Source organism: Chiloscyllium plagiosum, unplaced genomic scaffold, assembly GCF_037043375.1.
Source record: "Chiloscyllium plagiosum isolate Xiang-an unplaced genomic scaffold, Cpla_swu_hap1 HiC_scaffold_7, whole genome shotgun sequence".
Classification (NCBI taxonomy): Eukaryota; Metazoa; Chordata; class Chondrichthyes; order Orectolobiformes; family Hemiscylliidae; genus Chiloscyllium; species Chiloscyllium plagiosum.
This window is the reverse complement of record NW_028270145.1, coordinates 27,636,462-27,648,784: the sequence shown is the minus strand read 5'-3', so window position 1 is coordinate 27,648,784 and position 12,323 is coordinate 27,636,462. Positions and strand designations below refer to the sequence as shown.

At 43.3% G+C, this 12,323-nt stretch overlaps 1 protein-coding gene across 3 annotated transcripts in view; it reads right to left on the bottom strand.

The window, feature by feature from the left end:
- Nucleotides 1–8,242, bottom strand: part of mdh1b (malate dehydrogenase 1B, NAD (soluble)) — a 42,129-nt gene extending 33,887 nt beyond the window's left edge. For 2 of the 3 annotated variants that reach the window (XM_043693270.2, XM_043693271.2), the window contains exons 1-3: nt 8,143–8,242; nt 4,847–4,959; nt 2,180–2,314 (exon numbers count right to left, since the gene is read on the bottom strand). In XM_043693270.2, the coding sequence (XP_043549205.1) occupies nt 2,180–2,314; nt 4,847–4,959; nt 8,143–8,164 (270 nt within the window). In that variant the 5' untranslated portion in view covers nt 8,165–8,242. The remainder of the gene's footprint in view (nt 1–2,179; nt 2,315–4,846; nt 4,960–8,142) is intronic. The other variant, XM_087988868.1, reaches the window with a different exon arrangement.
- Nucleotides 8,243–12,323: the final 4,081 nt, after the last annotated feature.

Sequence of the window (12,323 nt, the reverse complement as noted above, 5' to 3'; positions counted from 1 at the left end):
CAAAGATGTGTAGGTCAGCTAGACTGGCCATGCTAAATTACCCTTTGGTGTACAAGATAGGTGGGTTAGGCATGGTAAATGCAGGGGATGGGTTGGCTGCTCTTTAGAGGGTTGGTGTGGAGTCAATGGCCTGCTTCCATGCTGCAGGGATTCTATCACTGTTTGTGGGTCTGTGCCTATTAACTTTTATATTTATCACATTAAAGAAGACATTGCTGTTCAAAAGTAACATTGTAAAGTTACTTGGATGCTCTCATGATGTGAGAGACACTATATAAGCGAAAGTCTTTCTATAAATCTTTTCTGGCCTACCAAGGAATGTCATGAGAAAACATTAAGCAATCCATTACTGGAGATTGTACACTAGGGCATTAAGAACTCCTTGGTTAGAAACGCAAGAACAGGAGTAGGTATCATTCAGCCTCTCAATCTTGTTCTGCCATTCAGTGAGATCATGGTTGGTTAAAATTGATTAGTTGATGTGTCTTTAATCCTACACAGCAAGTCAGATACGTTTATAAAGATGTACTAGTAACCAAAAATGAAAAAAGAATAATCAAGATGTAATTTTAAAATTATTAACTATGCCAGTTTCTTTGAAGAAGTAGCAGGAAGAGTGAACAAGGGTAATATAGTGGATATATGTGGACTTTCTCTAGACCCTACATGGTAGACTCATGATTAAAGTTAAAGCCTGTGGAATCAGAGCTGAGTAGCAGAATGGTTAACAATCACACTAAAAGAACAGTAAGCAGAGAAAGTGGCTATTCAGACTGGCAGAAGGTGGGAAACGGTGTTCCATAAGATCATTGCTGGGACTACTGATGTTCATTCTTTACTTCAATAATTTAAATTTGCGAAGGTGAAGTACCCCCAATATCAAAATTTGTAGATTATTCCAAAGTTGTGGATAAAGTTGACTGCAACCAGGTTGACTGCAACAAAATACAACAGAAATGTTAACAAATTTGTATAACGGGTGTGGGAATGGCCAACAAGTTCCAAATAGAATTGAGTTACAAATCACCAAAAGTAGTAACACAGGATAGTAAGTTGATTTTTTAAAAATGCACAGACATTTTAGAATATAACTTGAAAGCAGAGGAAGTTATGTAGATTTTATAGAGAACCTTCACATACCACATTTAGAATAGAATAATAGTTCAATACACTGCACTGGAGAAAGTGCAAAAAGGACTTACAGAGATGTAGCTGGAACTGACAGGCCATAACAACTAGGAAATACTGAATTTGGTATGTTCCCAGATGACCATTCAAGGTACATTGGGATATCTGCCTCCTCTACCTACATGTGTTACTGGGTTAGGGTTAGTTCAGTGAATTTGCTGCCACCAATCCTCATTTACCTTTCCCGAGTCTTGGACCTATCTAGTGATTAGAGGATACACCACTATTGAGTATCTACTGTGGAGGCATTGTTCTCATATAGGAAGATTTACTGTATGATAGCAATAAGTACAAACACATTTGGCCAGCATATTTTCTAAGACCTTGGTGAGCAGGCACAGATAACCCTGCTTTATTCAAAAGCTGGAGTAGATTGCTTTGTCTCCACTTACAGACTGTGTGACATTAATGTGAACATTAATCTCCTCAGAATTTATCTAAAATTATATCAACCTTATACAACACTGAACAGCTGGTGGCTCTTTCCTCCAAAAAAGCAAGAGACTGAGAGGTGACTTGGGAATAGAGATCTTTAAATAGTGAAGGAGTCTGAAAGGAGAGCATTAAAGAGTGGGCATTTCCAATTGTTGGGGTATCCAGAATGACAGGCACTAATTGTAAGGCAATCACTATTGTACCAAATAAAAAATCCAGCAGAAACATCTTTCCTCAACGTGGTGAGAATGTGGAATTTGTTGCTACATGGACCGGTTGAAGAGTACAGCATAGATGTACTTAAGTGAAAGCTGGTTAAGTAAATGGGAGAGAAAGGAATAGAAGGATATGTTGATCAAGTTACATGAACTAAGATGGGAGGAAGCTTATGTGGAGAATAAACACTAGCATGTACCAGTGAGAGACTTTAATGGGCACATTTTCTCTGATTTCATAATACAACTTATACGATGATATTAATGTATTCTTATGTTCCATGTTCAACTTCCAAATGGAACTTCGGGAATCAGAATATGGGGTGTTTTATAAATTCTACCTGTGCATACTCCATAAAGTCATTGAATCCGCCCAACAGTAATCCCTTTCCTCCACGGTCCACAAGTTCTCGCCATATTATCGGGGATTTTTGATGCACCCAGCCATTTTTTTTACATAATGCTTGAAGCCATGACTAGAGAGAGTCAGAGAGAGAGAAGCATGAAGACACGGACGTTATCTGCTTTCTTGATTCACAAAGTCAAACACAAACATTTGTAGTTAAGACAATGCAAACTATTAAAAAGATTCTTCTTTGAGTTCTTGCCTGAAAACTGGTCCAGCCTACAGTGCCCTGACCTCAACTAAGGATAGGGGCCTTCAGCTCATGTCCTCTGCTAGGCACTGACCCTTCACATAATTGCAACCTCCCTATATTATTGTGAAGGCTATTTCAATTAGTAATATAGGAATTTAGCAATGTTAGGTATTTCAACTGAGACAATATAATCTTTACAGAACCTAACCATAGCTTTTATTTTGGAATTGTATGGAAAATCTGATTCACTTAAAATTGCTCGACCTAAAATTGCAGTTTTCAAGGAATCCAACATAATTTTCATTGAGGACCTATTGCATAAAGTAATATCAAAAAGCATCAATACTTGTTAGCTTGTTAGCTTTCTGAATTAATTTCTGTAACAACTTATGGACAGATCTGTTGACTGGATTCAATTAAGAAGCAATTTATAATCAATTAACACTAAACAACTGCTACCTATGTGCTACATGGTGGAAGAACTCTTGGGTTGACTCATAATTTGATGGTGGGCAAAGCCAATCTGGTGTGTGTAATAGCACTTCTGGGTACAGACAAAAAGGAAAAAAAAAGTGAAAAAAAGAACTTGTGGATTTGAGAGACGGTGCTGAGGAAGCTTCAGTGAACTGCTTTCTTCATTCCTATTGATACCTCCTCCAAATGGCACAGTACAGCTACAACAGCTATGATTCTATTAAGTCATAGTGCAATGCAAACCAAGACTTATCATTGAGGGGTTAATACAACCAGGCAAGGTGAGGATTCCGCCACTAAAATGAAAAATGGGAAGCTGGTTGTTCTTGGCTGCCTAGACAAGTCACTGAACACTTTGTTGTCTTCTTTCAGTTTTCCAATATGCTCAAAAGCCACATTGTATATATGGTCAAGTTAGTTCTTATCCTGTGCTTGAAAATCGTCTTGTGATTAGAATAACTTAATGGCTAAAATATTAATAAATATCGTGATACCAACAACAAAGTTCAGAATAACTCAAAGTACTTTGGATCCTTGTGAATTATTAACATTGACAATTTTCCCTGACAATCGCCACCTTCATATACTTCTGCTCAGTGAGACATAAGTGGGATATTTAAGTGTCCAAGATTCTTTCTCAAGGACAATGCCATATATGCTATTTCTGCTCATAGATAGTTGTACTTCTCTAGTGACTAATTCTTCTTTACCCCAAGTCATTGGCATGTGCTGGTTGGTGAGATAGTGTTGATACTGTGTACACTTTCAAAAAGGAGGTGTGCTGGTTTTTCACTGGAACAGAGATCACAGCTTATCTTGGTACACACATATTCTTATAGATACACATTGCTGCCATATAGTATGTTAATGATGTAATGATATAAAGCTTGCAGCAAGCACTTACAAATAAAGTGGATACACCTGCCCAAATAAATGAGTGACACTGCAACTATAACAGATAAGTTTGTTACTATAACAGATCAGAAAAAATATATAGTATCAGAATTTATGGAACGGTATTAAATCTGATCAACCTCAGCCTCTTGAATATCAATTTCTACATGCTTGTAGTTTGTTACAAAACTCAGACAAGTACCCTCTGAAATGATCAAAGATGACATTTCTTACCGTAGCTTTCTGAAGAAATTTTATGAAAACTTACGAACAGTTCTTACAGTTAATAGCAATTTAGACCAAAGGTACACAAAGGAGACTTTACAATTTGCAAAGAGAGAAGAGTTTCATCTTATCATTCCATGCTAACTTGGAATGAAAGAGAAAAGATAGAATGCTGAATTATGGCTCCTTCCAAGAAAAATTGCCTTTATATGTTGTTAAATTATTTTAAAGACAGCTGGGCCGCTAAAGCACTACAAATGGCATTCAACTCAAATTTTGCTTATTTGGTCCAGTGCGGACATTATTTTTATTTCAAAAGTATACTTTATTCATGTATATGTGCTGCACAGTAGCACATGAAGAAAACAAATAAACATTGGAGTTTGATTCTATCCAACAAACAAAATCAAAGGTATTTCTTACTTGTGCAGGATTATATTTACATATATTTGAGGTACCAGGAGGAACTAATAACAGAACAGACCCCCAGTTTACTTCGGCAGAAAGACCTCAGACAGTGGTTTTTCCCCACTGTGCCTTGGTGGTAGTTGCTCCAAGCTTTAGTACATCCCATGGGCCTGAATTACTCAGAATTTCAGGATCTTGGATCCACTACAGCCTCATTCTCACCTACTCCTTTTGAGTATATCCATTATGTTCAGTACCAAAACTGGCAGCAAAAAAAAATTACACCAATTGAATGCCATAAACCATGAGATTCAAAGAAACACAAATTTCTTATGTGAAATACAGCTGATTTATTCTTTTTCAGTAATAATGAAACAGCTTTTCTGCATTCCAATCTACAATACTGACCTGCCAATTGTCAGGTGATTGGACAATTTTAAAGACGTGGAAATCTGGCAAGTTTTTCTGAAGATAATCTGCCAATAGTTCTGCCTTGGCATAATAACTGCAGTTTGCTTTACCTGCAAAAACCAAAACATAACAAAGTTTAAACATAACATATTTAAATATAACATTTAAACTGCCGCAAGAACATCACTATAGGATAGACAGAGTCAACTGGTCCAACGCAGCTGTTTATTTTCACAGATCAACCTCCCTACCATCTTCTCTCCACTAACCCTCAAACCCTTCACTCTCCATCATTCCATCAAGTTGTACCTTGAATCCACTTACATCATCTACTTCAAAGGTTTTTTCTATTCCGATTGTATAGCTTTGGAAGGAAAATTATCTGCCACGTTTCCCATAGTGACCACATTTTGAAAGTGGGGCTATTAAGCATTTCATGATATCTTGAGCTTGTGAAAGATGCTAAAAAATATTCAAGTCTTTCTTTCTTTCTTTTTGGCCAGCTTGTAAAAGTGATAATCCTCTCTACTTTTCTTTCCTAAACTTGAAGACAGCGTCACAGTTACTGCAATACAGTTTCACGGGCACTGGAAGGCTGTCACCTCAGGATCATTGCTGAACTATCTGCTATTTTTGAATAATATTACTATTCCCTTATAATCAGACAGTTAGAGATGCAAGCATAGATTCTGATGGAACTCCAAAGCAGTACGGAGACAGTGCTGCACTGATGGAGGTGCTGGCTGGAGGTGTCAGAAGAGACATTAAACCAGTGCCTGCCCTCTCTAGTGGCTAAACAAAGAAACTGCTTCACAGAGCGAGAAACCCAAGTTTGATTCCAGGCTTGGGTGACTGTCAGTGTGAGGTTTGGATGTTCTTCCTTTGTCAGTGTGGGTGCTCTGGTTTTCTCCCACAGTCCAAAAATGTACAGATTAGGTAGATTAGCCATGCTAAATTACTTTGTAATGTCCAGGGATGCGTAGGCTAGATGGATTAGCCACGGGAAATGCAGAGTTAAGGAGATAGGCTGGGGGGGTTGGTCTGGGTGGGATGCTTTTCGGATGGTTGGTGCTGACTCAATGAGCCAAATGGCCTCTATTTGTACTGTAGGGATTCTATGATTTTCCTGTTGTACTGGGCTGGCGCATACCCTACCAATCTTCGCATAAACCAAATCATCCACTGACATTTCCGCCACCTCCAAAAATACCCCACCACCAGAGATATATTTCCCTCCCCACCCCTTTCCGCAAAGACTGTTCCCTCCGTGACTACCTGGTCAGGTCCACGCCCCCCTACAACCCACCCTCCCATCCTGGCACTTTCCCCTGCCACCGCAGGAACTGTAAAACCTGCGCCCACACCTCCTCCCTCACCTCTATCCAAGGCCCTAAAGGAGCCTTCCACATCCATCAAAGTTTTACTTGCACATCCACTAATATCATTTATTGTATCCGTTGCTCCCGAAGCGGTCTCCTCTACATTGGGGAGACTGGGCGCCTCCTAGCAGAGCGCTTTAGGGAACATCTCCGGGACACCCGCACCAATCAACCACACTGCCCCGTGGCACAACATTTCAACTCCCCCTCCCACTTTGCCGAGGACATGGAGGTCCTGGGCCTCCTTCACCGCCGCTCCCTCACCACCAGACGCCTGGAGGGAGAATGCCTCATCTTCCGCCTCGGAACACTTCAACCCCAGGGCATCAATGTGGACTTCAACAGTTTCCTCATTTCCCCTTCCCCACCTCACCCTAGTTCCAAACTTCCAGCTCAGCACTGTCCCCATGACTTGTCCGGACTTGTCCTACCTGCCTATCTCCTTTTCCACCTATCCACTCCACCCTCTCCTCCCTGACCTATCACCTTCATTCCCTCCCCCACTCACCCATTGTACTCTATGCTACTATCTCCCCACCCCCACCCTCTTCTAGCTTATCTCTCCACGCTTCAGGCTCACTGCCTTTATTCCTGATGAAGGGCTTTTGCCCGAAACGTCGATTTCGCTGCTCCTTGGATGCTGCCTGAACTGCTGTGCTCTTCCATCACCACTAATCCAAAATCTGGCACATATCCTAAACAACTAAGGAAAAAACACACTTACTTGGGTTATTTATCCTTTTACTATATCCTCTTTGGGAGCAAATAAACCCCAATTATAACGCTATCTACAACTCAACAGTAGAATCTGAAGCACGGAAATAAGTAATTCAGCTCAAGTGTTCCATGATAGTGTTTTTGCTTGACACAAGTTTCCTCCCATTTATTGACATGTTCCTTTACTCCTTGTTCCCCCCCTCCCACCCCCCCCATAAACTTCATGGACTAAACTAACTTTTTCAAAAATTAAAAGACTGTCTCAGGATCCTGAGAGACTGTGAATGGTTCTAGTATGCTATTCCACCTGCCATTGTTTCATATAAATTGTAAAGTGTCGACTCTCTTGCTCATTCTCTTCATTCCCAGTCAAGATCACTTAGTTGAGCAATCGGGACAGAAACCCTTGCCGCCCATTAACCTCCCCTGCTACCACCCCCTACGTGTAATGATTGTGATGAGGTCAGCCTGGTGGACCTTGCAGAATCTGAGTTCCCTGAGTGGGGACGTTAATCTGGTCCAAACAGGCAGCCCTGGGTGACAGATAAAAACAAGAATGTCTGACATCCTTTTCGCTCTGAAAGCTGGCTCTGAGGGAGCTGGATCAGTGTCAATGACTTCTCATGTGTAAATAAAGGGTGACTTGGTGACGGGATACCAGCCTCTCTGGAATTATTCCATGCCCAGGTCAGGGGTATTGACTGAGGCCAGATGTCAATTATAATCCAGGCCGCAGTGGAGAAAGACCTCAGCTGAAGGTCCTGTCTGGCCAAAGTATAACGAGGGCCTGAGAGGTTTCAAGATCCCCTCACTGCTTTCAATGGGAATGCACATAGTTTCCTTTTCGCGTTTAGAAAAATGCCCTTTTGTTTTTCTTTCCTGTTGCTGTTGTTGCAACTGGATTGAAGGCGCAATGAGGAAGGGTCAAAATCCCACAGATTTTCCTGCAAACCCTGCTTTGGACTTGCTGTACTTATTTATAGTTCTTTTTAAAAAAATACACTTCATTCCTAAACTTAAGGAAAAAAGATCAATGTTTTAACTGGCTACTTTGCCCCTTAACCCCCACCCCCATGCCCTCTCTCGGATTGAAGCTGTTATTTCTGGAAATTACTGAATCTATAAACCCAGCTCCAGCGGATTTTGTTTTGTTACATATTTTGATTAATTTCACACACGGAGCTGCCTGCGACCCACCTGCCACCACGAACTTGGCCATTTTGTGTTGTTGCTGTTGTTGTTTGGGGCGTTGCCAGGCAACGGGAGCGTCCGGACCCTGAACAGCGGCTGCACCCGGGCGCACACCCCCCCTTTTGTCCCCGGGCTGCAGCCAGAGCCGCGGGCAGAAGGTTCCACAATCCTGTCCTTGTGGCACCTAAATAGAGAGATAGATGGAGAGGGGGAGAGCATTGAAAACAAAACCAGATCCACCAGCCAAGCTTCAGGAGAGGTAATAATGACAATATCAAGACTTTGAAGCAGTGGTTTTGGCGCACCAGGGATAGCTAAAGGAGATAAAGGACATGATGTGTCCATGGATCAAGCAGAGAATTGCTGCAGAGCCTGACCATTGGGTCCATTGGCAGGAAAACCAGGCACCTCTTGAATGAGTCAGGGTAAAGCTAGGGATTAGAAATTCATCAGGCTCCAAAGGTAACCCAGAGACAGTCAAACACTATATGGTGTGTTAGAAACGAAAATCGCTTCTCAATAATCGCTCTAGACAAATTCAGGAAAACAAAGTTTTATTAACAAGTCAAGTCTGCAGAGTCGGGCACCCTTAAAGAAAAGGCGCCCTGAGGCTTACAAAGTCTCCATTATTTATAGGACAAGTCCCTCCTCTCCTTGGCTCCAACACGCCATGAGGTTCACATTCTTAAAAACATCATTATTTTTATCACAAAGTCTGCAACAAAAGGCTCCAGAGTCTCCAAAGTTTGTTGTTTTTCTCACCCTGTAGTCTTATCAGTCAAAAGCTTTAATCTTGAAACAGATGTCTCAAGTCGCACTCCCATCCTGGAGTCTTATCAGCGAAGGACTCATCCTTCTCTGCTGTGTGAATGGCTTCATTAATCAAGAGCCTGCATGCTTTTACTATAGCTCACAAATTGTCAGCATTCTGCACAATTTAAACTACTCTACTTTTGAGTATATAAAATGGTTGTTAGAAAAGAAACAAAGGTTTTGTCTTTTATTATAGATCAGTCTGTGGTCCAGGCACATCTTAAAGTTTAAACCGAAATTACCTCTTACAATTCCACCCTTTTCTTTCTTTAAGATGTGCCTGACCAAGATAAGCCCCCCCCCCCCTTCCCTCAAGGGCCCGGGAAATCCTTGGTCTTTCGCAGCAACATCACTTTAAGTTCCCGTGTCCCATGTTGTGGAACCACCACTGCCTGGAGTCGGGAAATATTTTTCTGAATTAAAAACTGAATACAGGGAGTTAGGCAGGGTAATACGAGAAGAAGAATCATGCCGCCCCCAACCACCAGCAACGCCGTGCGCCACCAGCTACCACCTAGGAGACCATCCCACCATCCGATGCCACTAAGAGGACGCCAAGATTGTACTGGCACATGGGCCAATCTCCGAATTTCATCGGAAATTTTCAAAACCGCTTTACCATTATCGTCAATTTCTAGACAGCAGTTTGTCAGGTTAAATTTCCCGCACACACCCCCCTCCGAGGCCAACAGATAATCCAAGGCAAGTCGGTTTTGATATATAGCAGCCCTCATCTGATCCTGCTGCTGAGCCAACAGCTCTAGGGCCAGGGCAGTCCGGTTAGTAATGACCTCTACGACTGCTTGGAGCCTGATAATTCGATTTAGCATATAGATAGGAGTACGATATCCCCATGATCCGTCCTGTGCCCAAGTAGCCGGCCCATAGTATTCAATAATCCGGGCCGGTGGCCACTCATCCCCCCAATCACCGACTTGGATATCCCTTGGCGACCTACGCAGGGAGTCAAAGAGTTTAACTCCCAAATCATCGCCTTCCTCCCGGGGTAATAGGAAGAACGCAGGTCGTATTAGACCCAGGAAGCATACCCCAGCCCATCCCATGGGCAGTTTGGAGTATGCCTGATTACCGCATATCCAAAATAGGCCATCTGGAGCAGGCCCTCCCTGCCTCACAACGTCATCCCACAACTCCTTTACCCCAGGGACGCCCTCATAAGGACCAGGACCACTGCAATTCCAGTATTCGGATTGTTGACCCCGTGGCAGAGTCTGGACAGGATTATTCCAGCATTGATTCCCCTGACAACCACCGCTCCACACTCTTTTCATGCCATCGGAAGGGTCAGCACTGAGCTCGTAAGAGGAGGAATCAGAACGTAACCGAATGCAATTTTGATGATCTCGGTTTGCAATGTACCAAGCAATATTCTCAGGCCACCATACTCGCGTGGTTGCATCCAATATATTCTGACAGGGGCTAATCCCTACCTTCACGGTCCCCTTGCCTTCAATACAGAACTGGCCCTCAGGGCTGTTTGTCAGTCTCCACCCCTGGCTTTTTCTGTCGTTGTCACGAGTCCAAGTGGTTTGCAGCAATTCCCCTATGTCTAAGCTTTGACCAGTCCACGGCCATTGTTCCGACATATGCGGCCCCCCACAGACCCAGCAATTGCTAACATTTAAAACAGTGGCTATTCTAGAGGTGAGATCAATAAACAGGTTTTGTGTAACATCAGGGAGTTTAATCTGTCCTTCTACCTCTTCGTATACAGATGGCACTTTAGGGAGCACGACCGTTCCCTGTCGGTCTTGCTCTTTCCCCAACCCCCGATCAGGGATCTGTATCTTGGTCTCCTTGACTCTGTCAACCTGCTCCCTGAGCAACACGGAGGATAGGTCCCGCCTCCCAGTTTTGCTAATACACACCCAGCGGTCATTTATAGGGCATCCATGGATTTTGCCACCGTATCCTTTATTATATACCTGATAATAGGGTCTCCCATCCTCCCAACATTCATGGCGTGCACTCACATCGTAACACCTATCGTCCACATAGGAATGGGACACAAATGATCCCGAATAGATTCGAATCCCAAGTCTTACTGTAGTTCGACATTTGTCACATCTCCCCTCACCCTCCCCCACATACAGGAGTAAACTGATCAATATCCCCACCAATACAGTCCAAGTAGAGTTCATTATTGCTGTCTTTTCAGTTTTACCGACAACGGCTTGTCCCCTTGTTCGCATGTCCAGGTGCTTTCTTCTTCAGGCGGAACGGGCCCCTTTATCCTTGATGCGTGGACCCACCCTTTTTCTTTCGTTCGAACAGCTGCCTCAGTTGTTAACAGAACCAGGAACGGTGCTTCCCACCGCGGCTGGAGCTTTTCGGCCTTCCAGGTCTTAACAAGTATCCAATCTCCGGGCTCCACCTTATGCAGGAGGAAGTCGAGCGGCGGAGTCTGAGCCAGGAGACCTTTCCTTCGGAGTTCTGCAAAAGAACGGGATAAGGCCAGTAAATAGGTTCGGATAAATACATCCCCCCCTTGTAGAGTGGGACATCCATCAACCTTACTCCAATACGGTAATCCGAACAGCATTTCATAGGGGGAAACCCCGACATCTCGGCGAGGTGCCGTACGTATCCTCAATAGGGCAATGGGCAGGCACTTTGGCCAGGGTAACTTAGTTTCTAACATCAGCTTAGTCAATTGGGTCTTGAGCGTGCCATTCATTCTCTCAACTCGACCCGAACTCTGAGGATGCCAGGGTGTGTGGAATTTCCATTGGATGCCCAGGGCATTACAGATCAAATGGTGTAGCTTAGAAATAAAATGCGTCCCGCAATCGGAGTCAATAGATTCCATTATGCCATATCTCGGGATTATGTTCTCTAACAACAGTCGGGCCACGGTTGGTGCATCGTCTTTGGCAGTTGGGAAAGCCTCTACCCAGTGAGTGAAATGGTCTACTATTACTAGCAGATATTTCCATCTCTGTACTGGGGGTAATTCTGTAAAGTCAACTTGGATCCTCTGAAATGGCCTAATCGCTAGGGGCTGACCACCAGCTGGCATAGAACGCATGGTTTTCTGATTAATACGCCGGCAAGTGGGGCATCCGACTACCTCTTGTTGGGCTAATGTGTACATCCCCCTGCATACATAGTCTCTCAGGATTGTGTCACACATGGCTTGCACCCCCCAGTGGGTCTGATGGTGTAATCGGTGCAGAATACCCCGGGTGATCTGTTTGTTCAGTACTTGTCTCCCATCAGGAACCGTCCACTTCCCGTTAGTATCTAGCCGGGCACCCAATTGATCCATTTTATCAATCTCCCCCTGGGTGAAGACGGGTTGTTTAGCGAGGCCCTCCCTCAACGGTATTAACGTTAACAATTGGACGGATTTT